The sequence below is a fragment of the Pristis pectinata genome, chromosome 11, assembly GCF_009764475.1.
Source record: "Pristis pectinata isolate sPriPec2 chromosome 11, sPriPec2.1.pri, whole genome shotgun sequence".
NCBI lineage: Eukaryota > Metazoa > Chordata > Chondrichthyes > Rhinopristiformes > Pristidae > Pristis > Pristis pectinata.
In genome coordinates, this window is record NC_067415.1 from 4,733,561 (window position 1) to 4,757,053 (window position 23,493).

General features: G+C 40.4%; 1 protein-coding gene across 2 annotated transcripts in view; it reads left to right on the forward strand.

Moving 5' to 3' along the window:
• uvrag (UV radiation resistance associated gene) overlaps positions 1 to 23,493 on the forward strand; it is a 271,436-nt gene that overhangs the window by 71,932 nt on the left and 176,011 nt on the right. Inside the window, exon 7 of one of the 2 annotated variants that reach the window (XM_052025683.1) lies at positions 16,885 to 16,990. The exons of the other annotated variant lie outside the window; for it this stretch is intronic. Coding sequence (XP_051881643.1) covers positions 16,885 to 16,990 — 106 coding nt within the window. The remainder of the gene's footprint in view (positions 1 to 16,884; positions 16,991 to 23,493) is intronic. 2 annotated transcript variants of the gene reach the window in all.

Here is a 23,493-nt window from a genome sequence, read left to right on the forward strand (position 1 = left end):
CTTGCATCAGTGGTAGGCAAGCCATTGGAGAGGATTCTTAGGGACAGGATTTATGAGCATTTGGAGAAGCATAGTCTTATTAGGGATAGTCAGCATGGCTTTGTGAGGGGCAGGTTGTGCCTCATGAACCTAATACAGTTTTTCGAGCAGGTGACAAAACAAATAAATAAAGGTAGAGAGGTGGATGTGTTGTATGTGGACTTTACTAAAGCATTTGACAAGGTATCCCATGGTAGGCTCATCCAGAAAGTCACGAGGCTTGGGATTCATTGAGACTTGGCTGTGTGGATTTGGAATTAGTTTGCCCACAGAAGGCAGAGGGTGGTGGTGGATGGAGAATATTCTGCCTGGAGGTCGGTGACCAGTGGTGTTCTGCAGGGATCTGTTCTGGGACCTCTGCCCTTTGTGATTTTTATAAATGACTTGGATAAGGGATGGGTTAGTAAGTTTGCAGATGACACGAAGGTTGCGGATAGTGTAGAAGGTTGTTGTAGGTTATAACAGGATATAGACAGGATGCAGAGTTGGGCAGAGAAGTGGCAGATGGAGTTCAATCTGGAAAAGTGCTGTAAGTTTTCCCTAGCATATAGGTGAGTGGTAGAATCTGGGAGGAGCTGATGGTAATGTGGGAAGAATATTTAAAAAAAATAATGTACAGTATATAGCTGGCACAAACTCTGGGCTGAAGGATCTGTTTCTGTGCTATATCTCTTTGACTAGTGCTGGTTCAGTTTTGGGAATTTACTGAGATGTGGGTGAAGGAGGTTGATGGTTAGAATACAGAAATCAATGAATCTGATGACTTTGACTTTAGTCTTCCCAGTTCTCTGTGGAACGACACTTCTGTTTATCCAGTCCTGGATCAGGTACAAGCAGTCTGAAAACTTATTAGAGACTGGTTGAGAGTGATGGCATGGTGGTAGAGTTGTACCACTCCTTACCTCAAGGACATTAATAACGTGGATGAGAATAGGAGGGATAGATCCTAGGACATCAGAAGTCATGGAGGAGGAAGAGAAGCTGCAGTTGGGGACTCTTATGGCTTTCACTGGGAAGGTGAGAATAGAACCAGGAGAAAGCCAAAACTAAAGGAGTTAAATGATGCCTGTTACAATTCCTGTAGGTTATCTTTGCCACAATTTAATATTTTTCCCATTTTAAAAAAAAATTAGCATAGGAGGCCATTCAATCTTGGATGTCATTCCTGATTTTGAGGACTCTTTCAGTACAGTTGTGGGGGCAAAAACAGTTGGGATTTGAGCAAAAAGTTCTGCATGATGAATTTAATGCTATATCACATTAAAGGACTGCTTAAGTTTGGCAAACATTGTACATATTAAGGGTTAAATTGTAGACATTCCTGCTGTGTCTTATTAAACCCTGATCAGTTGTCTGGCCCACACAGTGGAATCTTTTATTATAGATATCTTGCAACAGAATTTATCTTGCAAAAGCAAAGCATGGCTGCTGCTGGAAGTCTGAAAGGAAAACACAAAATCCCTGAAACACTCAGCAGGGGAGAGAATTACCATTACAAATCGATGATCTTTCATCAAAACGGGTCATCAGAAATGCCATCAACCTGAAACATTAGCTGTGTTTCAGAAGTTGGCTTGTGTTTCAGAAGTTAGCTTGTGTTTCATGATAACTCAACCCCTTGCAAATGAGGCCCTATTATCTAACTTGCTGATACATATAAGTGATTAAATTTGAAGCATATTGGCCTCGAATGGAACTGGAAGAAGTTTCTGCATCTGCTGTCTAGTTATCAGACCCTCCCAGCATCTTGACTTACAAGAATGCATTATGTAATAATCATGTATAAACTACAATCTTTTAATGCAAATGAATCCCAACAAGTAGATTGCATAGTTTAAGTGAGGTGAACCATTCCCTCCTAGTTGAAGTACCTCAAATAATTAACCCAATCACGTCAGGGTTGAGATCTAATGGATGTTTAAAATTAAATTTGATTATGAATAGGGAGAAAATGATAGATGGTAATTAGACACAAACTGGTCAATAACTATAATACAAAGAGGTTGAGATTAGAAGAATCATTTCATTTCACTGAGGGCTGATTTGGACATTTTCAGTGAAATTACCTTTTGAATTTTGGATGTCATATCAATAATTGTGCTTCAGAAAATTGGATAAATTAAAAAAAAAACCGGTTGAGGAATAGGCAGGGTTGGGTCTAATTAAATAGCCATTTCAGAAAGCCAATTCTGGAGCCATGGGCATACATAGCTGCTTCCTGCTTTGGAACTACTTTTTTGCTGTGGTTGGTCTTGGGATGTCTGCAATCTTTCTGTAAGTAGTTCAGCTATGAATTGCATTGTTGGGAGATCCCAGCATTGTCAAAGCTAACAGGCATTGCCTTTTAAATTCCTGCTGTGTTGTCGTCATTTTTCCTGTAATGTATTTCACCTTGTACCGAGTTTTACCTCTTCCTGTCTGCACTGTAAATAATTAATCATAATGTACCTGAGAACAGCAAAATTAGGTCATGAGTCTAGATATCCGAGTACTTTGACAAGCCCTTTTAGAAAAAGTAATAAAGTTCCTCAAGGGAAATTATTTGTGTACTTTTTCAGGTTACCAGCTTATTATCAACAGCAAAATTGCTTTTGTTTCAACTTGCTTTGACGTGCATGCACAATATAATGTGGTCAAGCATCCGAACAGCTGTTTGTGTATTTTAGCTGTTTGATTTCTTAGTATGTGATCTGTCAGACTTGCGATAGCAGGGTGCAGCTACAATTGATTACAATCCAAGATTGTCATGGTATTTTGATTATAGTTATTTTGGGTACCTCTTCTCCAACCCCCTCCCCATCCCAGATGTACTCAAATGTTGTCAAATCAATTGGCAGAGTAGTGCATCGTGAATTTAACTCATTCTTCCTTTGTTCATTCCTACAAATGCTATTTTGATAACTAAAAGATCTTCGACTCGACTCTTTATCTCTGTGTTGATGCCGCTTGATCTGTTTCCCGCTGTATTCCAGCTGACACTTAACGGAAACGGCAAATCTGACCCTGATTGCCACATTCTCTAGAACCAGGTAGTACTGGCTGATGCTCAAAAGAAGGCAGGTGAGCAGACAGTTAAAATTTGGAGGTGTGTGAGGTGTCCATGGTGTTCTCCAGTCAGGAATTGTCTAGGAGATATAATTGACTGTAGCCACTTGATGGATTTACTTTTAGAAATGGACAGACCAGAATTTGTTCTGGGCCCAGTATCTTTATTAAATGTTCTTAATATTTTCTTTTATCTTGTTTGGCTTGACTGGAAACATGAAAGAATATCCACTGCTCCCAAGAAGGATTTGCTTTTGCTTTACTTGACATTCCAACTGGCAGCTGCAAGACTTTGTAATTCTTCACCCTCTGCAAGGAAGATTTTTTTCTACAACTTCTTTTGTTTGAAAGACACTTTTTCCTTTGTCTCAATCCACTGAAATGATTTAATAAAATAAAGAGAATTTAATGTATTGCCAACAAACTAATTGGCACTTTTTTTTTTAAATAGTCGATCAAACCTGGGCATCACTAGTCAGTGTGGATTCAAGGTAGTTTCTTTAGTTCTCTGGAAAATGAGGGCTGCGGATTGTTGCTGTTGCATCACATTCACATTGCCATCTGGATACAAGCTTTAGATTCTCCTCTTGGGGTTATGCTGAGTATTCAAGCTTGCTTTTGTCTTTTCAATGACAGGTTAAGCTTGTCATGTGTGATAATACCAACAGTTCTCATTTGTGGTTCATGATTTATAAGCACGTAACAGCCTTTCAGTGAATTTCAAGGTCCGCGATCATGCTTGGATGAGGATTTAGGCTGAGAAGGCAACTTGGCTGTGGGAAGGTAGGAGAATAACTTGCCACTCTTCACAGAGGAAGGGAAGGGTAGAGGTTGAGGAAGAAAATTGATGCTGCTTTAAAGACCACAGTGTACCAACCAGTTGGTCAGGTATGCCTGGTAGGAAACACAATGGATCCATTTGCACTCACCTCCCAGATTTTGAAATATAATGCCAGTGCATAGGTAGATGTCAATGAGTGGTGAACATCTGATTTTATCAGCAACATAGAAGTAATTATTGATCTTCAGGTAGTGGGACAATGGAGACATGACACGTGGAGAAAATCTGCAGTGACTGTAGTAACCTTGTAGAGGAACGGTGCTGACGACATTATAATTTTTTTTAACCGAAGAAATATCAGTCCAGTTTTTTTTTGAAGATTTTGGTTTGCTTTTGTTTATTATTTTTTTTGATTTGGGGGTTCTTTTTTCATGTAATTAAATTTCTTTTCAAATTTTTTTTTTGCATCATGCTCACTTAGTAAGAGATTGGAAGGTCTAGATTATATATTTTACTCCTTGTGAGTGTGTGTATGTGTGTGTATATATATATATATATAAACTGTTATTGTTATCCTGAGCTCCTCGCACCGTGTGTAATCACTAATGTTATGTATATTAATTTGAAATTCAATAAAAAGATTGAAAAAGAAAAGTAACCTTGTAAGATGAGATCTTTATTAGTCACATGTACATCGAAACACACAGTGAAATGCATCTTTTGTGTGGAGTGTTCTGGGGGCAGCCCGCAAGTGTCACCATGCCTCTGGCGCCAACATAGCATGCCCACAACTTCCTAACCCGTACGTCTTTGGAATGTGGGAGGAAACCGGAGCACCCGCAGGAAATCCACACAGACACGGGGAGAATGTACAAACTCCTTACAGACAGTTGTGGGAATTGAACCCGGGTCGCTGGTGCTGTAATAATGTTACGCTAATTGCTATACTACCGTGTAATAAAGGATTCTTCAGAAAAAATGCTGTATGATGTTCCTTTTTTGCTTTTGAAGGACAGTGGTGTTAAGCACTGTTGGCATCCTTAATGTGCTTCATGGTGGTTTGCCTTGACCCTATCTGCTGCATCTGTCCCCATCAGATCCAAGGACCAGGCCTCTGTGAAAGAAGATGCAGTATAATCAGTATTGCCTTAGGCACATCTAAATTTGTGTGAATATGTCCACTGACACTAGAAGTCTGAGATGTATAAAACAAGTGTTGAGGTTAGGATGTGCTAAGGATGGAGACAGCTGGACACTTGGAATATCCTGTGGAGTTTCGTAGGGTAGTGACACAGCAGTATTTCTGTGGTGAACTGGATGGATCTTCTTGCAAAGTGTAATATCTATGAAGGTATGTTTATAGCGAGAGCATCATTAGTTTGAAAAAACTGTAAGTAAAGCTCATTTTTAAGGAACATTCAGTTCTTGGTTGATTCTCAATTATAACACTTTTTGTCACTATTCATCTTGCATCCCCTTGGTAGAGAATGCACTAAGGAAACTTGTCTATGCAGTGTCCTGATTTTGTTTCACAAATACCACTGAAGCTCAAATGCTAGTCTGGCTTGGTTCAGTAATGATCTCACTTCAGGGTCAGAGGTTGAGAGATGAATCAGGCTTGTGTGGATAAACCAAGTAGCTGTTGTGGAATACTACTTGGGAATTGATGCATTTTTGGCTGTGCGGTGTTTTGTAGAAACATTAGACTTGTCCTGTATTTTACCCACTTTAGACAGTGAGCATTCAAACTCCATGCTGTCCTGGCCAATATTCATTCCTTGAACAGAATGAGCTGTTTGCTGCGTAGCTATCTGTCTTGCAATTCAGATTGGCCACTGTAATTGCGTTGAAAGGTGCCATGTAAAGTAGTATTACTTTTTTAGCTCAAATCTAATGTTTTTAACCCTGGCTGGTGTTTTTTTTAATATTGCCCCTTGGATGAGATTCAGTTGTTAAAGTAATTTTCTTACAAGTTCTTTCCTTCTGAGAGAGTTTTATGCTTGATCTTCATTCTTTACGTGACAGGCTGTAGTAATGTTGGAGGAACGTTTAGCAAATTTTTGTTATTAGAGGGATTGCTTACAACTGCCACCCCTGCCCGCCATCCTCATCTAAGTGACACACAAACCAAATAAGGTGATAAATATTTGATGCAGTAAGATTTTGGCTTTATCTGGTAAGAGTATGCATGAAGTCTTAGTGTTAAGTGGTCTCCTATCCTGTGGTTTTTTTTTTACCTTTATTTGTGAGGAAAGTTTGAAGATTTCCTTCCTCTGGGGGCATGTGTGTGTGTTTTGGGGGGGGTGGTGGAGGGGAGGAGAGGTAGCTTGTATCCTTTACAGTTATCAACATAGGGTTCAAGTGATAAAGTACAGCCTTTGGAGGATGAATATTGCTTGTCACTTGAGATCTAGTGGCCACTGCTTTTGTGGAAATAATGGTCTGCTTGAATCTGTCAAATTAGGTAATTTCTCTGCAGTTTTTCAATCTTAACAAAAAAGTACTGATCACGGAACAAGTTGTCTTTAAATAGCCAGACAAGGTATACATGGTTGTTTTCCCATGACCTAATCTCCAGCTAATGATAAAGGCAGGGACGCGTCGAAATTGCTGAAATTATGTCTGGTCTGTAAATGTACTTTTCCATATAGAAATACACAGCCTAAAGTCTCTTTGTTCAGTCCATTGTTCACATCAAGGAAAATCGCTCTGACTCTATTTCATTCTGACATCTCTTGCTGGTGAGCAGAGCTTACTGCAGAATGTCATATCAGTCCTCCAGTTTAATACTTGTTGATCATGTTACTGGCATGAACAGTTTTGCTGCTGTTCATTGTCATTTACACACTTCAAGACTGAGCAAAGGCTGTGGGACTTGACAACATCTGGGTTGCATTACTGAAGACCTGTATTCCAGAACTAGTTGTCTCTTGCCAAGCTATTCCTGAACAGGAAGGCAACATTGGCATCTACCTGGCTGAACATTGCCCAGCTATATATAGTCTACAGAAAAGAAGGAGAAAGGAAGGAAAGTCAAATATGGCTAACATTTATCCAGTAAGTTAACTCTCACTCCTTAGCAAGGTAATACTTGGTTACCAATAACCTGCTCATGAATATCTAGTTTGAGTTCTGCCAGTGCTACCTAGCTCCGGACCACAGCATACCTCGCCCAAACATGGATTAAAGAGCTGAATTTGAGACATGGTGAAGCAGAGTAGCATTAAGTAGCCCTAATAGCACTGGCCAATGGACATGCCTTCAGAAAGGAAGATGGTTGTTATCATTAAAGGTCCAGCATCCAGTCCCAGGACATCACTGCAAGTGTTCCTTGGGCCAATGTACTAGCCACAATTTTCAGCTGCCTCAGAAGTTACCTTCCTTCCAACATACAACCATGTCAGGATGTTCACTGAGGATTGCAGCATGTTCAGCTCAATTCATGACTTCTGAGCAAATCAAGTAGCCTAGGCCCACATGCAGTAGGACCTGGACAGCACTTGGGGGTGGGCTGATAAATGCAAGTCTGTCTTCCTGTTTGTTTGCTCCCTCCCTCCCTTTCTCTCACATTCTCCATCTTCACTAGAGTCAAGAGTTGTTATTCTCAACACTGGTGCACCTCAAGGCTGCGTCCTCAGCCCTCTACTCTACTCCCTATACACTCATGACTGTGTAGCCAGATTCTGCTCTAACTCCCATCTACAAGCTTGCAGGTGATACCACCGTTGTAGGCCGTATCTCAAACAGTGATGAATCGGAGTACAGGAAGGAGATAAGAGAGCACCTGTCTACATCAATGGTGCTCAGGTTGAGAGGGTTGACATCTTCAAGTTCCTGGGAGTGAACATCACCAACAACCTGTCCTGGAAAAACCACATGGATGCCATGGCCAAGAAAGCTTGCCAGCGCCTCTACTTCCTCAGGAGGCTAAAGAAATTCGGTTTGTCCCCTTTGACTCTCACCAACTTCTACCAATGCACCATAGAAAGCATCCTATCAGGATGTATCACGGCTTGGTACGGCAGCTGCTCTGCCCAAGACCGCAAGAAGCTGCAGAGTTGTGGATACAGCCCAGCGCATCATGGACACCAGTCTCCCCTCCTTGGACTCTGTCTTTACCTCTCATTGTCTTGGTGTAGCAGCCAGCATAATCAAAGACCCCACTCACCCGGGACATTCTCTCTTCTCTCCTCTTCCATTGGGTAGAAGATACATGAGCCTGAGGGCACGTACCACCAGACTTAAGGACAGCTTCTACCCCATAGTGATAAGACTATTGAAAGTTCCCTTATACAATGAGATGGACTAGGACCTATGACCTCATGATCTACCTTGTTGTGACCTTGCACCTTATTGCACTGCACTTTCTCTGTAGCTGTGACACTTTACTGTTATTGTTTTTACCTGTACTACATCAATGCACTCTGTACTAACTTGATGTAACGGCACTGTGTAATGAATTGACCTGTAAGGTCGGTTTGTAAGACAAGTTTTTCACTGTACCTTGGTACAAGTGACAATAATAAACCAATTCCAGTACTAATGTTAGAGGATCTGAAGAATTCTGAGGGGATTAGAATCTCTTCATTTGGAAATAATTTATGATAATCTGTATTCATTAATGCTAATGAATCATGTTAAATATTTTGAATATTCAACTCTTCCCTGAGAATAACCTGCCCCATTTCTTCGCCCCCCCCCCCAAAGAAAAAATGCAGCATTGCAGTTGATGGAATAATCTCTTAATTGAGCAATGCAGATGAAAAGCCAAAGCACATGGTGTAGCACACTGCCAGTATTGAAAGCAAAGCCAAAGTAAACCTAGTAGTTGCAATTAGTAATGTCAAGCTTCAACTTTCATTGTTTGTAGGAGGCCTGGGAAGGCTGAAAGCCATCCATTAGGGCGATGTCAGAAACTCTAGTTTGTTATGTACAGTTGGCTACACCCCATTCAATCCTGAGGGAGGGTTGGAGGTGTTTTTTTTTCCCCCATTGTGATTGCTAGTGCGCACACTTGATGTCTGGTGTAGTCTTTCAAAAACTATTCCTTGCTGTCTTAGCCTAGCCATACCTGCCTCCCTCCATTTCTGTCTCCTTGGTCTCCCAACTACTCCATAGTTAAAGCAGGGGTAGAATTTGTCAGTCATTTGACAGTTTTAAGCATATAGAAGAAATATTTCTAAATAACAGCTTCCCAAATACAGAAAGGAAGCTTTAGGAATTATGCCAAAATTAGTAACAAAGTGCTGTCTTGATTTTTCTGACTACCTCCCTATTCTGGTGTGAGAGATTATTAATGCCCATAAGGATGTAGCAAGTAAGTTCTTCCCTTAGTTCTTTTAAAATTGTCCTGTGGTTCCCATTATACCTTGAACTGTCAACATAAGGGAAATGTTAGGAGTGAGATTTATGATCAAAAAGAACAAAGTTGATTGCAAACCCATTTAAACATACTTGGATGTATTTACTTTCCAGAGCGAGATGCATTAAAGTAGGTTACACTTTTGAAGCAAAATCAATGAGTCTCACCAAATGAATTGACTTGACAAGTTTGAAAGAACAATGAGATCAGAGGCAATAACTACTTTGTCAGCTTGTAAAAGCTTTGGCCATGGAGGCTCCAAGTTGGGAGTTGTCCTTGTTTCCTTTGGCCAGTGATCCTGCAGCCACGTTCCCTTGCTGTTTATAGGAAATTGACTGTGTGCAGCCATCAGACATGGAGCAGAGCTTGCCTTAGAAAAGCCACATTTAGCAATGGTGGTAGGCTATTCAGTTCTTTAAACCAATTGTACCATTCAAAAAATCATAACTGGATATGTACCTAGGTTGAATTTATTTGCCTCTAATCCATATAGAGCATAGAACAGTACAGGCCCTTCAGCCCATGATATTATACCAACCTATATAAACCTACTCCATGATCAATCCAATCCTTCCCTCCTACACAGCCATAACCCTTCATTTTTCTTGCATCCATCTGCTTATCTAAGCATCTCTTAAATGCCTCTGTTGTATCAGCCTCCACCACCACCCCTGGCAGTGCATTCCAGGCACCCACCACTCTGTTTTTGGGGGGAAAAGAAAATCTACCTCTGACATCTCTAAACTTTCCTCCACTCACCTTAAATGGATGTCTTCTGGTATTGGCCATTGCTGCCCTGGGTAAAAGGTGCTGACTGTCCACTCTATCTATGCCTCTCATAATCTTATACACCTCTATCAAGTCGGCTGTCATCCTCTATAGCGCCAAAGGGTAAAGCCCTTTCCTCATGTTCTCTGTGTCTTTTGGTTGGCCTGTCTAGCCAAAATTGCTGTTCTAGTTCTTAAGAACTTTAAGTGACTCTCGGTCTTGCCAGGCTTTTGGGAAGCAAGTACCAGATCTCCACAACCTTTGTGTAGAATAAGCAAGTCATGATTTCAAGATTGTCTTCTGGTTCTGGACTTCCTCACGAGAGGAAATAGTATCTCCGTCAAGCAGTGAATTAAATTCCTATTTTAAATTGCAATGTCACCATTTAAACATAAGGCATGTGTCCCAATTTTACATAACCCACTACTTAATCCTTCAAACCCCAGTATAATTTTGGTAAATCTGTCTTGCTTCTCCCAAATCCTACAGATCTGAGCACTTTTTTTCTATGTGCACATGAGCTTTTAAATCCATTCACCATATTTTCTGATCTCTCCACACTTGCAGAATATATATTGATTTTTTTCTTTCTCATATTTGCCTACATGGAACTTTATCTGCCACTGTTTACCTTGATCTGCCATTGTAATATCCTGTTTTTCCTGTGCCCAAAACTTTGCTTTGCAGCAATGTCATTTATAGTCTTTAATATAGAAGCCTTTGTTCCCTTGTACAAGATATCAGTACATACATCCAGTATAAAAGTGTCCTGAAGGTTAAATCACATGGGATCCAGCCAATTGGATATAAAGTTGGATGGTAGGTGACAGAGGGTGGTGGTTAGAGGGTTGTATTTCAGACTGTAGGCCTATGACCGGTGGTGTGCTGCAGGGATAGGTGCTGGGTCTGCTGTTGTTCATTGTTTATATTGCTGATTTGGATGAGAATGTTGGTGGCATGGTTAGTGAGTTTTCAGATGGCACTAAAATTTGGAGTACAGTGGACAGTGAAGAAGGTTATTTAAGATTACAACAGGATCTTGGTCAACTGGGCCAGTGGGCAGATGAAGTTTAATGTGAGATGTTGCATTTTGGTAAGACAAAGCAGGGCAGGACTTGCACAGTAAATGGTAGGGCTCTGGGGAGTGGTGTAGAACAAAGATCTAGGCATGCAAGTATATAGCTCCTTGAAAGTGGTACCATGGGTAGTAAAGGAGGAGTTTGGCACACTTGCCTTCAACAGTCAGGATATTTAGTACAGGAGTTGGGATATATTATAGCTGTGCAAGATGTACACCTTGCCACAAGATGTATACAATTGCACACAATGTACACATTGCACACAAGATAAGGCCACATTTGGAGTACAGTTCTGGTTGCCGTGCAGTGGGAAAGATCTAACTAAACTAGAAAGCGTGCAAAAAAAAAAAGATTTACTTGGAAGTTACTGGTACTGGAGGGCTTGAGATGTAAGGAGAAGCTGGATAGGTTAAGACTCCTTTCCCTGGAGCTTAGGAGGCTGAGGGGTGTCATTATAGAGGCTTATAAAATCATTGAGCACAGATGAGGTGAATAGCCACAGTCCATTACCCAGGGTAGGGGAGTCCAAAACTAGAGGGGATAGGTTTTAAGTGAGAGGGAAAAGATTTAAAAGGTACCTAAGGGGCAAGTTTTTCACATGAGGCAGTGGGTATATGGACTGAGCTGCCAGAGGAAGTGGTAGAGGTGAGTATAGTTACAACATTTAAGACATGTCGGACAGGTACATGGATAGGAAAGGTTTAGAGGGATTTGGGCCAAATGTGGGCAAATGGGACTAGCTCAGTTAGGCAACTTGATTGTCATGGACGAGTTGGGCTGAAGGGTCTGTTTTCTGTGCTGTATGACTGAATATATGGAAAGCTGAATCCCCAATTCATATTCTCATAAGTTATTGATATAACTTCTCAGTGACAAACCCCATTTGGGTCTCTAACCTCCCAACCATTTTCTAGCTCTTGCCATTAGGTTATCTCTAATTCCTGGGTGAAAATTGTTATTTTCCTGATTGGCTGAAGTTGAAATCCTTTTCTCCACATGGTCAGCAACCATGTTTGAATCCATTCTGCCTACAGAAGGCCAGAGGCAGACTAAAACTAAAATGGATGAGTGGTACCATGGGTCTGAGAATCAAGCTATCCCTTGACTCTTTTTTAGTTCAGCTGTTTAACTTGGATTTTGTATTCAGCAATATTCAGGTTGATACTGGAGATAGTTTAGTATGTGATGACACCTTCTGACATTGCACTGGCCATAACTGGCTTTTATTAACCAGTCAACAAGGGAGTAGAATCAGAATTGGGGCTATAAGGATGTAGATGAAGAATCAGAATCGGGTTTATCATTGACATATGTCATAGAATTTGTTGTTTTGTGGCAGCAGTACAGTGCAAGACAAAGACAAAAATTACTATAAGTTACAAAAATAGTGCAAAAGAAGAATTACAAGGTAGTGTTCATGGACTGTTCAGAAATCTGATGCTGGAGGCGAAGAACCTGTTTCTGAAATGGAGATTGTGGGTCTTCAGGCTCCTGTACCACCACCTTGATGGTAGTAATGTGAAGGTGGCACATCCTGGGTAGTGAGGGTCTTTAAAGATGAATGCTGCCACCTTGAGGCACCGCCTCTTGAAGATGTCCTCTATGGCAGGGAGGGTTGTGTCTGTGATGGAGCTGGCTGAGTTTCCAACCCTCTTTCGATCTTTAAGGAAAAAAAACGTATCCATGGTTTATGCCCTGATTACCTGTATATTCCTGTTTGCACATAATCAGTACATGAGGATTGAGATGAAGAAAATAAACACTTATGTTCAAGATCGATGAAACTGACTAGATCTTTCTGCAAAACATTGGTGCACCTGGGATAATCCAGTTTCCTTGATTTATCCCAAACTTAAATCTGTTCCATTGCTGGGCAATAAGGTTGGTCAGTAATAGCTGCTTTTATGCAGAATATTAATGGGGTATCATCAAACACAAATTCACAATACCCATTTCATGTTCTTTTTAGTTTATATCAACAGTTTGTATCAAGACACTTCATTCAGTAACTTCAAAATTTTTCTGCCACTTTAAGGAAACTTGGATAATACAACTACATTTCTCTTTCCCCAGAAGAGGAAAAATATCTACATGTGGAATTTACTACCTGGAAAGGTGCTGTAAGCAGATTCAATTGTCACTTTCACATAGGAAATGGATAGATAGAAAAATTTGCAAGACTGGGTAAAGAATTAGGGTTTGGGACTGATTGGATGGCTCTTGGAGAAAGCTGGCACAAGCTAGATGGGCTGGGTGGCCTTGCAGGTGAAATTATTCTCACTTTCTATAATCAGCCTTGGTTGGGATACCCTTCTGTGGAACACAGTTGTGAGTGTGTACGAAGACAGTTGGTAACAGCTCAGAATGTGCACCCATACCAGCAATTAAACCTGGGGATCTTCCCCACCACCCTCCCCCCCCCCCCCCAAAAACCTGCATGGCCAAAACCATAATATCTGGAGTGTTCACCAATGTATGCCTTTTGTGTATCTGTACCAATCTCCAGAAGTAATAAAACCTGACTTGAGTGAGGGTTGCTGTCTGACAGACTTCCACTAAGCAAATAGAATTGGCCATAAATTGCTCTCGCTGTAACTGAGCTCTGAAAGATTAATCTGTGGGGAACTGGAATGGCTTTTCTGAACCAAAATAAATAGTGAGTTGAGGGCTGTGATTATGTTCTGAATGCTTATTCAGATTCACCACCCAGTCCATCAACTGAGCAGTTGCTTTCAGTGCTAAATTATTTTCTCCAATATTTTAACACCAGTTTTTGTGTAACTGGGAGGGTGCAGTTTCATATTTGAGTGCAGTTGCATTGATGGTGTTAGCTCTCTGCCATTTGTCTGATCATTTCCCCTGTGTGAGCCAAGGTGTGCGTGTGCGCTGGCATTGTGATGAGAGAGAGGTTGGCAAATCACATGCAAGGTCATTCAGCTTGTCAGTCTACACTGTTTTGGTCAACAGGTGCACATGTAATGGGCTGAATGGCCTTTTTGCTGTGCCACACAATCTTCGAGTTGCTGGCCGTGTTTGAGTATGGAAATGAATCCTCTTTTTGCCATCTCACCACCCCGCCTAGTGCCATCCTTGGTAAATATGCTATTATCTTCAATAATATATTCCTCAATATACGAGTTGGTTCATTTTTGAGAACTGTGTTAAACAAAAATTTGTATATTGGAATAAATGTTCCCCATTAGTTTTAATATGAGCTCTGGAAAGCAGCATGAGGTCTAAGAATTTTGGTGAAAAAAAACTGAACACTTGATGCATCAAGTATATGAAATAAAATAGTTTTATTAAAAATTAAATCTTAAAGTACATTGTGATTTTATTATCTTATTTCACTTGGTAAGTACCCGAAGATCCTGAGGCATTTTGACATGTTGGGCACATACTCTTGTTGGAGAACCTAAAGTTAAAGGTTACTGTCAAGATAAAGGCTCGTCCACTTAAGACATGGATGAAGCCAAATTCTTTCTGTCAGAGTCATGAGATTTAAGGACCCTGTTGCTGAAGACTGGTGGAAGGAGAGTCTCTGAAGCAGATTCTTGATGAGCAAGGGTTTGAAAGGGTTTTGCAAGCAGGTGACATTAAATGAATGAGCTGAGGTAGCAATCAGATCAGCCGTGCTCTTACTAAATGCCGGAGTAGGGGGCCGGTTGGATTCGTTCGTGACTGCAGCCAAGTAGGAGGCAGATTTGTCACTTGAACAGATGTGAGCTTGATGGAGCTTGTGAAGGTTCTGTTTCTGGGTGGTTGATGAACAAGGCTTTAGAAAGGTAACACTGGACATCTGGAGATGAATCCTTCCCACATCTGATATTTTTAATGACACAGGAGGCCATTGAGTCTGTACTGACCGAAGCATATTCATCAGGCTATTTTCAGCTCTCCCCCCCAATTATTTCCCTGCTACCTGTTCTCTGAATCTCCTCCCACCACTTTTAGGAGCAATTTACAGTAGACAATTAACCTACTAGCACATCTTTAGGATATGGGAGGAAAGTGGATCACAGATCAGAGCAATTTCATCAGTCACACTCCTCAATTTCCCTACAAGTACATTCAATATAAGGGTTCTGTTCCTGAGTACTGTCTGTAAGCCAATTTCTCCATAAGTCAGAAACATCTGTTTTCTATAGCTATCCGATATCGTGTCGCTCTACACTTGCTATTTTGGTGGATGGTGTTCCTTCTGTTATCTCTCCTGCATAGCCCATGCTCTAACAGATCCTCATTGTGACCTTTGCCATGTGATTCCAGTAACACATTGATGTTGCCCTGGTCTACTTCATCAGACCCAGCCTCCTTTGCCCCCTTAATTATGTCTTCTTGGAGCATTTACAATAACAGTGTCATTGGTGAATTTGAAGATGGCATTAGATCTGTGTTTAGCCACACAGTCGTGTGTATAGGGAGTAGAGTAGTCTATGGCTATCTTGATATTGCATCTCTGCCAAATTTCCTGAATAGTGAGTTTATCATTGCCACTCAGCTCAAATTGGCATGCCTCATTACATGTTATAATTGGTAAGCATTCAACGCAGCAAAAGAACCAGGGTCAAATGTTTGTTTGTTTATATTTTTACAGCAGTTGTCTACTTTTATCTTTTTCTGTTAAATCAAGTAAGTTAAACTTGGATCTAGGTAATCACATTTGCTTAGTCTTTTCCATTCTCATTTGATAAGCATCTTGCATCTGTGTGTTATAAATATCTTTGAATGATAAGTACGTAATAAAAACAAAAATTAGTCAAAGGAATATGCCATCTAGCCCTTCAAACTTGCTCTGCCGTTCATCAAGCCTATGGCTAATCTATCTACCTCAGCAATATTTTCCTGCACTGTCCTCCTATTCCTTGATTCCATTAATATCCAGAAATATTTCATCTGTTTCGATGACTGAGCTTTGATAGTCCACTAGGGTAGAGAATTCCAAAAATTTGTCACCCTCTGGATTAAGAAATTTCTCCTCATCTCGGTCCTAAATGGCCTACTTATTCTGGGTCTGTGACCTGGTCCTTGGCTGCTCAGCAAGGTGAAACATTCTCCTTGCACTCCCCTCCCTGGCCAAGACATGAATGTTCTAAGTTTCAGTGAAACCTCTCATTCTAACCTCTGGAAATACTCGTGTACTCAGTGAATCCAATATATTGACTGAACTAGATGCAAGAATGTAATATGCCTGATATTGCTGAACTTGTACTTTAAAAAGTTAAGTTTGGGGGGAAAAAAGATGCTTGTTCTTTTTTGCTTTGGGGGTGAGGGGGAAGAGGAGTGTGTGAAGGTGTTCCAAACTGGAAAACCTTTCTAGTTTATTAAAATGAATATTGGTGGGATGAACTAATATGATGCCAAGAGCCAGTTGATGTGGCTCATTAAGTGGATCTAACCGGTGCCCCACATTAGTGATGCTAAAGATTTTCTTTGTCAGCCTTGGAGTAAATTCCTGTCAAGTGGTTTCATAGTCATACTGCACTAAATTCTATGCCCCATTTTATATTGAGCTTGTGATGGTAAGAAAATTAGATGTACCTGTGGTGGTTCATTCTTCTTTTCTTCTGTCCCCCAATCTATTCCTTTATCCAGCTGTCCCCACTGAACCCAAAATATGTGGAATCGCTGTGATAAGAGTAATCAATTCCCTTCCTTTTCAGCTGCTTGGTGGATTAACTAAGTAATATTCATGCAAATAACAGCAGGGTCCCTGAAGGAAGTGTCTTGCACCTTTTCTGGAAGAGATACCAAAAGAAAGGACTTCCATTGTTCAAATTAAATTTGTGAATTTCATTCTCATTTTACAGACTTCACACTGCCCAACGTGCAATAAAACAGACTCAGGTAACCGTTCAAAGAGTAGGCAAGGAAATTGAGGAGAAGTTGCGATTAACAGCGTCAACAACAAAATTGGTAAGATCAGTACTAAGTGCTGCTAAAATATTTATTTTGAGCTTGAATTGGTTGACACCATTTGCAAATGTACAGATATTGTATGTTCTGCTCATGGGGTTGTTAATCCCAATATTGTCAGAATATACAGTCCAATTAGTGTCTGTAGGTGGCAACATCTTAGACATACAAGCATATGAACTTGGCCAGGAGAAAGCCAACTGGTCCAAGCCTGTTGCACACTTGTGGTAGCTGGAGCCCTGTGATTTCATTAAGAATCTATTTAGCTTCCTTTTAAAGCATGAAGGCAGTAAACACCCATAATACCAAGTATGTTCCGCACATGTCATTAAATTTCTACATTTGACATCTGACGTGTGAGAATAATTGCAGTGTAATACTGAGAATTGTTCCATTTCGAATCAAATCGATTTTTGTGAATAATAGCTAGAGAAGAAAAATGATTAAAATTCCTCTTGACTTTCAGCATGTACATGTGCTGTTGGTAACAGAAGAACAAACACAAATATGAACGGGAATAGGTCACAATAGAGCACAACTTGAGAAGAGTGGGGAGGGAGTTGTAAACCCTTGGCATTCTTTATCTCAGCTGTGGAGGCTGTCAATGCATATATTGAAGGTAGAGTTGGGCAGATTTTTGGACTGTAAGGGAGTTGATGGTTATAGACATAGGCAGGAGAGTGGAACTGAGGCAGAAATTAGATCACCATGACATCAAAAAGCAGGTAGGCTCAAAGGGGGTTGGGAGGAATGCATATGGCCTACTCCTGTTTCTTAAGGGTCTGCAACACCCAAGTGATGTCTGCTCTGAGCAGCCCGGGCTCCACTTTCCTCTTTGTCCCCACTACCTTTAGCTCTCACACAGTCCAAAACAATGATTAGCCATTTAAATCCAAGTTTCCACAAGGCATCCAGATTTTGTTTTGATGCAGTAAGCAAATTGTTAAGGCATTTAGCTTTAAGTTTGTTTGCTAAGCAGTTAACTTATAAATTATTGCACAAAATTATTGAGATTTTAGCTTGAGTTAGTATGACTGTAATTGATTGTACTGAATTTCATGATATGCTGAATATAACACTGCTACTTTCAAATACATGAAATTTTTTGCAGCATATTTGTCTTTGTCAGTTCAGATCTCTTAGAGATGTTTTCAAGATGCATTGAATCCACAATTTGCAGTAATGCAGAAGTGACCATATGTTTTCAATCTGACCAGACGCTATTGTTAATGAAATCACCTGCAAGGCCATTGATCAACACATTCCAAATTAGTAGACAACAGCATTTTGGGTTGTGAAGAAGCCCTGCTGAACCATCTTGGTTGGCTTTCTTCTTCCTGAAGGGATGATATCCTAGTAGGGCAAGAAAGACTTGTGTGTACTTCCAGAATGATTGATAAAGTTCCAGATGAAAAGTTGCCACGATTGAAATAAGTATTCACCCTGAGAAGTGATAGGTGTTTGTTAGCCAAGTTGTTGCATTGGGGAAAATACAGTAAGGTTCTTGTTAATTCATGGGCAAGGTCAGCATTTATTGTTCTTGAGAAAGTGGTGGGGTGCTGGCTTTGTGAACCACTGCTGTCCTTCTGGTGAAACACATCCAACAGTGCTGATGGGTAGGGAGTTCCAGGACTTAGAGCCAGTGACAATGAAGGACTGGTGGTGATAATTCCAAATCAGGATGGTGTGCGACTTGGAAGGGACTGGCAAGTTTTAGTGTTCCTATGTATCCCCTGCTTGGGTCCAATGGCTTGGAAGGTGTTTTTTTTTGGAGTAGCTGAGTGAGTAATTGCTATATGTTTTGTAAATGGTGCACACTGCAGCCACAATGCACGGGTGATGGAGGCTGTGACCGTTCAAGGTTGAAGGGGAGTCAGCCATGCTTGCGAGTTGACCACCTAGTTTGCGAAGGAAGATGCAAGCTTGTTCAAGGGCTTGTTGGAGGATAGGGAGCAACAAAACATGAAGGCCAGCAGAGTCCAAGAGAAAATTTGCTGGTGGGAGAATTGAATAAAATTCAATTAAATACAAAAATTTGAAAGAAAAAAAGGAAGGGAGTAAATGGTGTCAAACTGGCTGGAAAAAAGGCATCTGAGATCTGGGTCTGAATAATTGTAGTGGGTATCTAGAAGAGCAAAATTAAGCCACACCTCTAGCAAGTAATGGTAATTGGCGATTTCACGCTTAGAACCGTAATTCAGTTGGAGCAGAAGAATTAAAACACATTAAAAAAAATACTTTCACACAGGACTGCAGTGATTTGAGAAGACAACATGGCATGGGCATTAAAAAGCCAGCCAATTCTGAGAAAAATGAGATACTGAAGTGTAGTGGTTGAATTGCAGGATGAGTTCTGGATCTTTTTGGTTTGGTTTATCATTGTAACATGTACTGAGATACAGTGAAAGGTTTTTGTTTGCATGCCATTCAGACAGCATGCCATAACTAATTACACTGAGGTAGTAAAAAGAAAAACAATGTGGAATATAGTGTTGCAGTTTGAGGGACTGCAGTGCAGGCAGACAAAGTGCAAGGGCCATAACGTGGTAGATGGGGAGATCAAGAGTTCATCTTTAGGTGTACAAGAGGTCCATTCAAGAGTCTGACAACAGCAGTATAGAAGCTGTCCTTGAGTCTGGCAGCATGTGCTCTCGGCTTTAGTATCTCCTGCCTGATGGGAGAGCGAAGAGAGTGACCGGGGTGAGAGGGATCCTTGATCATGTTGATCTAGAGATGAACACTGTGGCTTCTGGGGAAGTAGATACTGAAAATCTGGAATCAAAATACTCGGCAGGCCAGGCAGCATTTATAGAGAGAGAAATGGAGTTAACATTTTATCAGCTTGAAACATCAACTCCCCCTTCCCCTGTGGATGCTACATGACTTGTTATATTTCCAGCATTTTTGTTTTTAAGTTCTGGAATTGATAATTAATGGTAACTAAGAAATGGGATTGATGTAAGTTGTTAATTATGTGTAGTGCCGATGGGTTGGAAGAGAATGGGGCAAGTTGATGGGCATGTGAGAGAGTAGGCTACAGGGGAATAATTGGAGAGTGGGAGGGATTGGAATGCTCAGAGTTGATGGAGACTCAGTATATACTGAATGGCTGTCTCCCTTCCATGTTGCAAGGTTAAAAAAAACAAGAAATCTGCATAACCTAATGGAAAACTTCCATATCAGTAGTGTCGTAAAGCAGAAAGAAATGAATGTCATAATTCATTCCACAAAACTGTGGAGGTAAAAAAATTTCCTCAATGTAGCAGCTGTTTTGTTCTTTAAAAAGAAAGTAGATGTCTAGTAGAATAATTTGATTCTGTCCTTTCAAAGTTGAGCTTGGAATGAAACTGTAGATTCCATACCTGAAAGAAAAGTGAACTTATTCTGAAGTTTGCTTTGAGCAAATGATGTGCGATAGTGCAGGAGGCATTTCAATTCTATTTAAATTCAAACTTGATAAATTTATGTTAAGAGTTGATGACTTTAAGCAATGAGAGTGATGTGCTGATAGTTAAAAGCGATAGCTAATAGTATGGAAATATAGGATGATAAAATAGATTATGGTTAAACACTAAACCATATTGCTTTAAATTGGATGGTTTTGCATCTTCTCTACCCTGCCAACCTTGGCACGAGTCTAAGGGTGGAGCATATTATAGACAAAGAACTTTATTCAGCTCTTAGACCCTGTGATGTAGAGAGCCTAGGATTCCTCACTATTGATACTGGATCACTAAGGCCAAGTAATTCTAATTCCCAACACTATGAAACGTTGCCTTGAAGGCAAAATTGATGCTAATTTAAAATTACTCAGATTTGAATCAATTTGGTTGTGTAGTAGGCACATTTTGTGAAAAGTCAGTGCAAAGATGTGTGTTTTCTTTTGGTGAACTAATTTACTTGACTGTGTAAAAGTTTCCACTACCAGTGTTATTTCAAGATGCTGTTTGTAGATGTCACATCTGTGCTGAAAGACGTCCGTCATTTTCCATGATACATCTTCCCAATGTGTTAACACCCAATTTAATCTGCAGATCTTTAAGACTACTAAATTCTATCTGAGGCCACTAACTTAAAAGACGCATTGCCCCAAAATGACATGGTTGATTACGTCATGGCTATTCATCTAACAGCTTTCTATCCAAATGTATAAATCTATGGTGTCCTCTCCAGCTGAGGTTACAGCTGCAGTTGTTCAGAACTGCAGCAATTTTCAACCCCTCATTCTGTTTTCCTGACCATTTACTATTTTTGGTTAAATGTAGACATCTGTGAAAACATGACTCTGGTGTCAAATTCGGAGACCACTTTTTTGAAAAAATTACTGCAGATAGTTTGTAGCACCTCAGTGGTAAGAAGTGATGAACAGTGATGTGAAATTATGCCGTGCCTTAAAGTATGATCTAGAATGAAGGTACTTAGTGATAATGAGCAAGTTATTCACTGGAATTTCCATTTTGTCTTTAAAACATATTCTACAAAGGTATTGTGCATCTTGTGTAGACAAATTCACTTGAAGGGAGAAGTTTTTGCAGCATGGACAATTGCAAATTTAGTTCTAAAAAGGCTTTTTTGAGGCTTCAACTTTTTGACAAGGAAAATGATTGGGTGGCAATTTATCATGTTTTATTTAAATGCTGCAGTTTTGCACTGTTCTGTGCCTGCTTCAAGTAAATGTTCATGGAATTTCTACCTCTACCCTTTTTCTCTTCGGTATTTAGAATTTGGTCCAAATCCTTTTGCTTCCATCTAATGTTTTTGCACCTTTCTCCTCTTCTAAAATTGGCCTTCACCTTCATCTTCAGCAGTAACCATGTGTTCAACTACTGCACTTCTTATAACCTTTTTCTATACTCTTGGTCAACATTGTAAGACCGTGAATAGGAGCAGCACTAAGTTATTCAACCCATTGAGTCTGCTCTATCATTCAATGAGATCATGGCTGATCCAGCTTTCTGTCCACTTTCCTACCCTCTCCTCATAACCTTTCAACCTTTCCTCATAAGACAATCCCTTCATTGCCAGGATCATGATTGTGTACAGTTTTGGTCACCCTGTTGTAGGAAAGATGTTATTAAACTAGAAAGAGTGCAGAAAAAATTTACCAGGATGTTCCCTGGACTTGGGGACCTGAGTCACAAGGAGAGGTTGTGTAGACTAGGACTTTATTCCTTGGAACATAGGAGACTGGGTGACCTGATAGAGGTATACAAGATCACGAGAGGCAAAGACAGGGTGAAAGCACAGTCTGTTTCCCAGGGAGGGAGCACTAAAAGTAAGAGGGCATAGGTTTCAGATCAGAAAGTGAGAAATTTAAAAGGGACATCAGGGGCAGCTGCTTCATGCGAAGGGTGGCGCGTGTTTGGAATGAGCTGCCAGAGATGGTGGTTGAGACAGGCACATTACCAACATTTAAAAACCATCTAGATAAGTACATGGATAGGAGAGGTTGAGAGGGCTATGGGCCAAACGCGGGCAGATGGAACTAGTCCACTGGGCAACAGTTGGCATGGACCAGCTGGGCTGAAGGGCCTGTTTCTGTGACTCTGGACAATCTCTCACACGTGCACACTGCACACTTTTTTTTAAACTGGTGTCTCTTGTGTCCTCTGTGACTCTTCTCTGAACTGCCCCTCTAAATAAGGCAACCAGAACTGTTTGCAATACTCTTGTGGTCTTGCTTGTACCTTGTATAGTTACAGTAGGATTTCACTTCTAATATTCCAATCCCCCTGGAACAACAGTCTTCCATTAACTGCTTTGATCATCTGCTGCACACATGCATGGAGCAAAGAAAGCTAGCATAAGGATTCCCATCGTATTTCATGTTTTCTTAATAATAAAACATCATCATTGCCTTCCCAAGGACAATTTCAAGATCAAAAGGTGCAAGAATCTCTGAATTTCTACTTGCTGTGAACAAATCAACATTTGAATAATGCAGACATTCATATGCATGGTTCTGTGAATGTTCATTTTATTGGGATGGGCTGAGACTAGTGTCCTGATGAATCGGATGCCCCTGGCTGTAATTGGGACTTTTTCCTCATCTAAACCAATCTTTAGTAGGATTAAGTTTAAAATTTACAAGGAAAGATTAAGGGCATAGAACAAAGTCACAATTTGAGTAATAAGCAGTGAGATGGGAAGAGATTATTGTTTGAAATAATTGTGCATCAATAAACAGTTAAAGTGGTGAAAAGTTAAAATTATAGGTCTTTATCTGGTGTGAAGTATTCCTCAAAACAGACAAAATAATAGCACAAATAGAGAAATGGGTTTGATCTAATAGCCATAATTGTGTCATGATAATTTAAAATTAAATATTCCAGGGCACTTGATGCTTAGGAAGGGCAGGCTAAAGAGAAAAACAGTGCTACGTTAAATAATAAAGGGTACTGGTGAGTAATGATCCTATACAAGAACAGAACATGGAGCAGTACAGGAACAGGCCCTTGGGCCCACCATGTCTGCACTGACCATGAAGTCATTCAAAACTAATC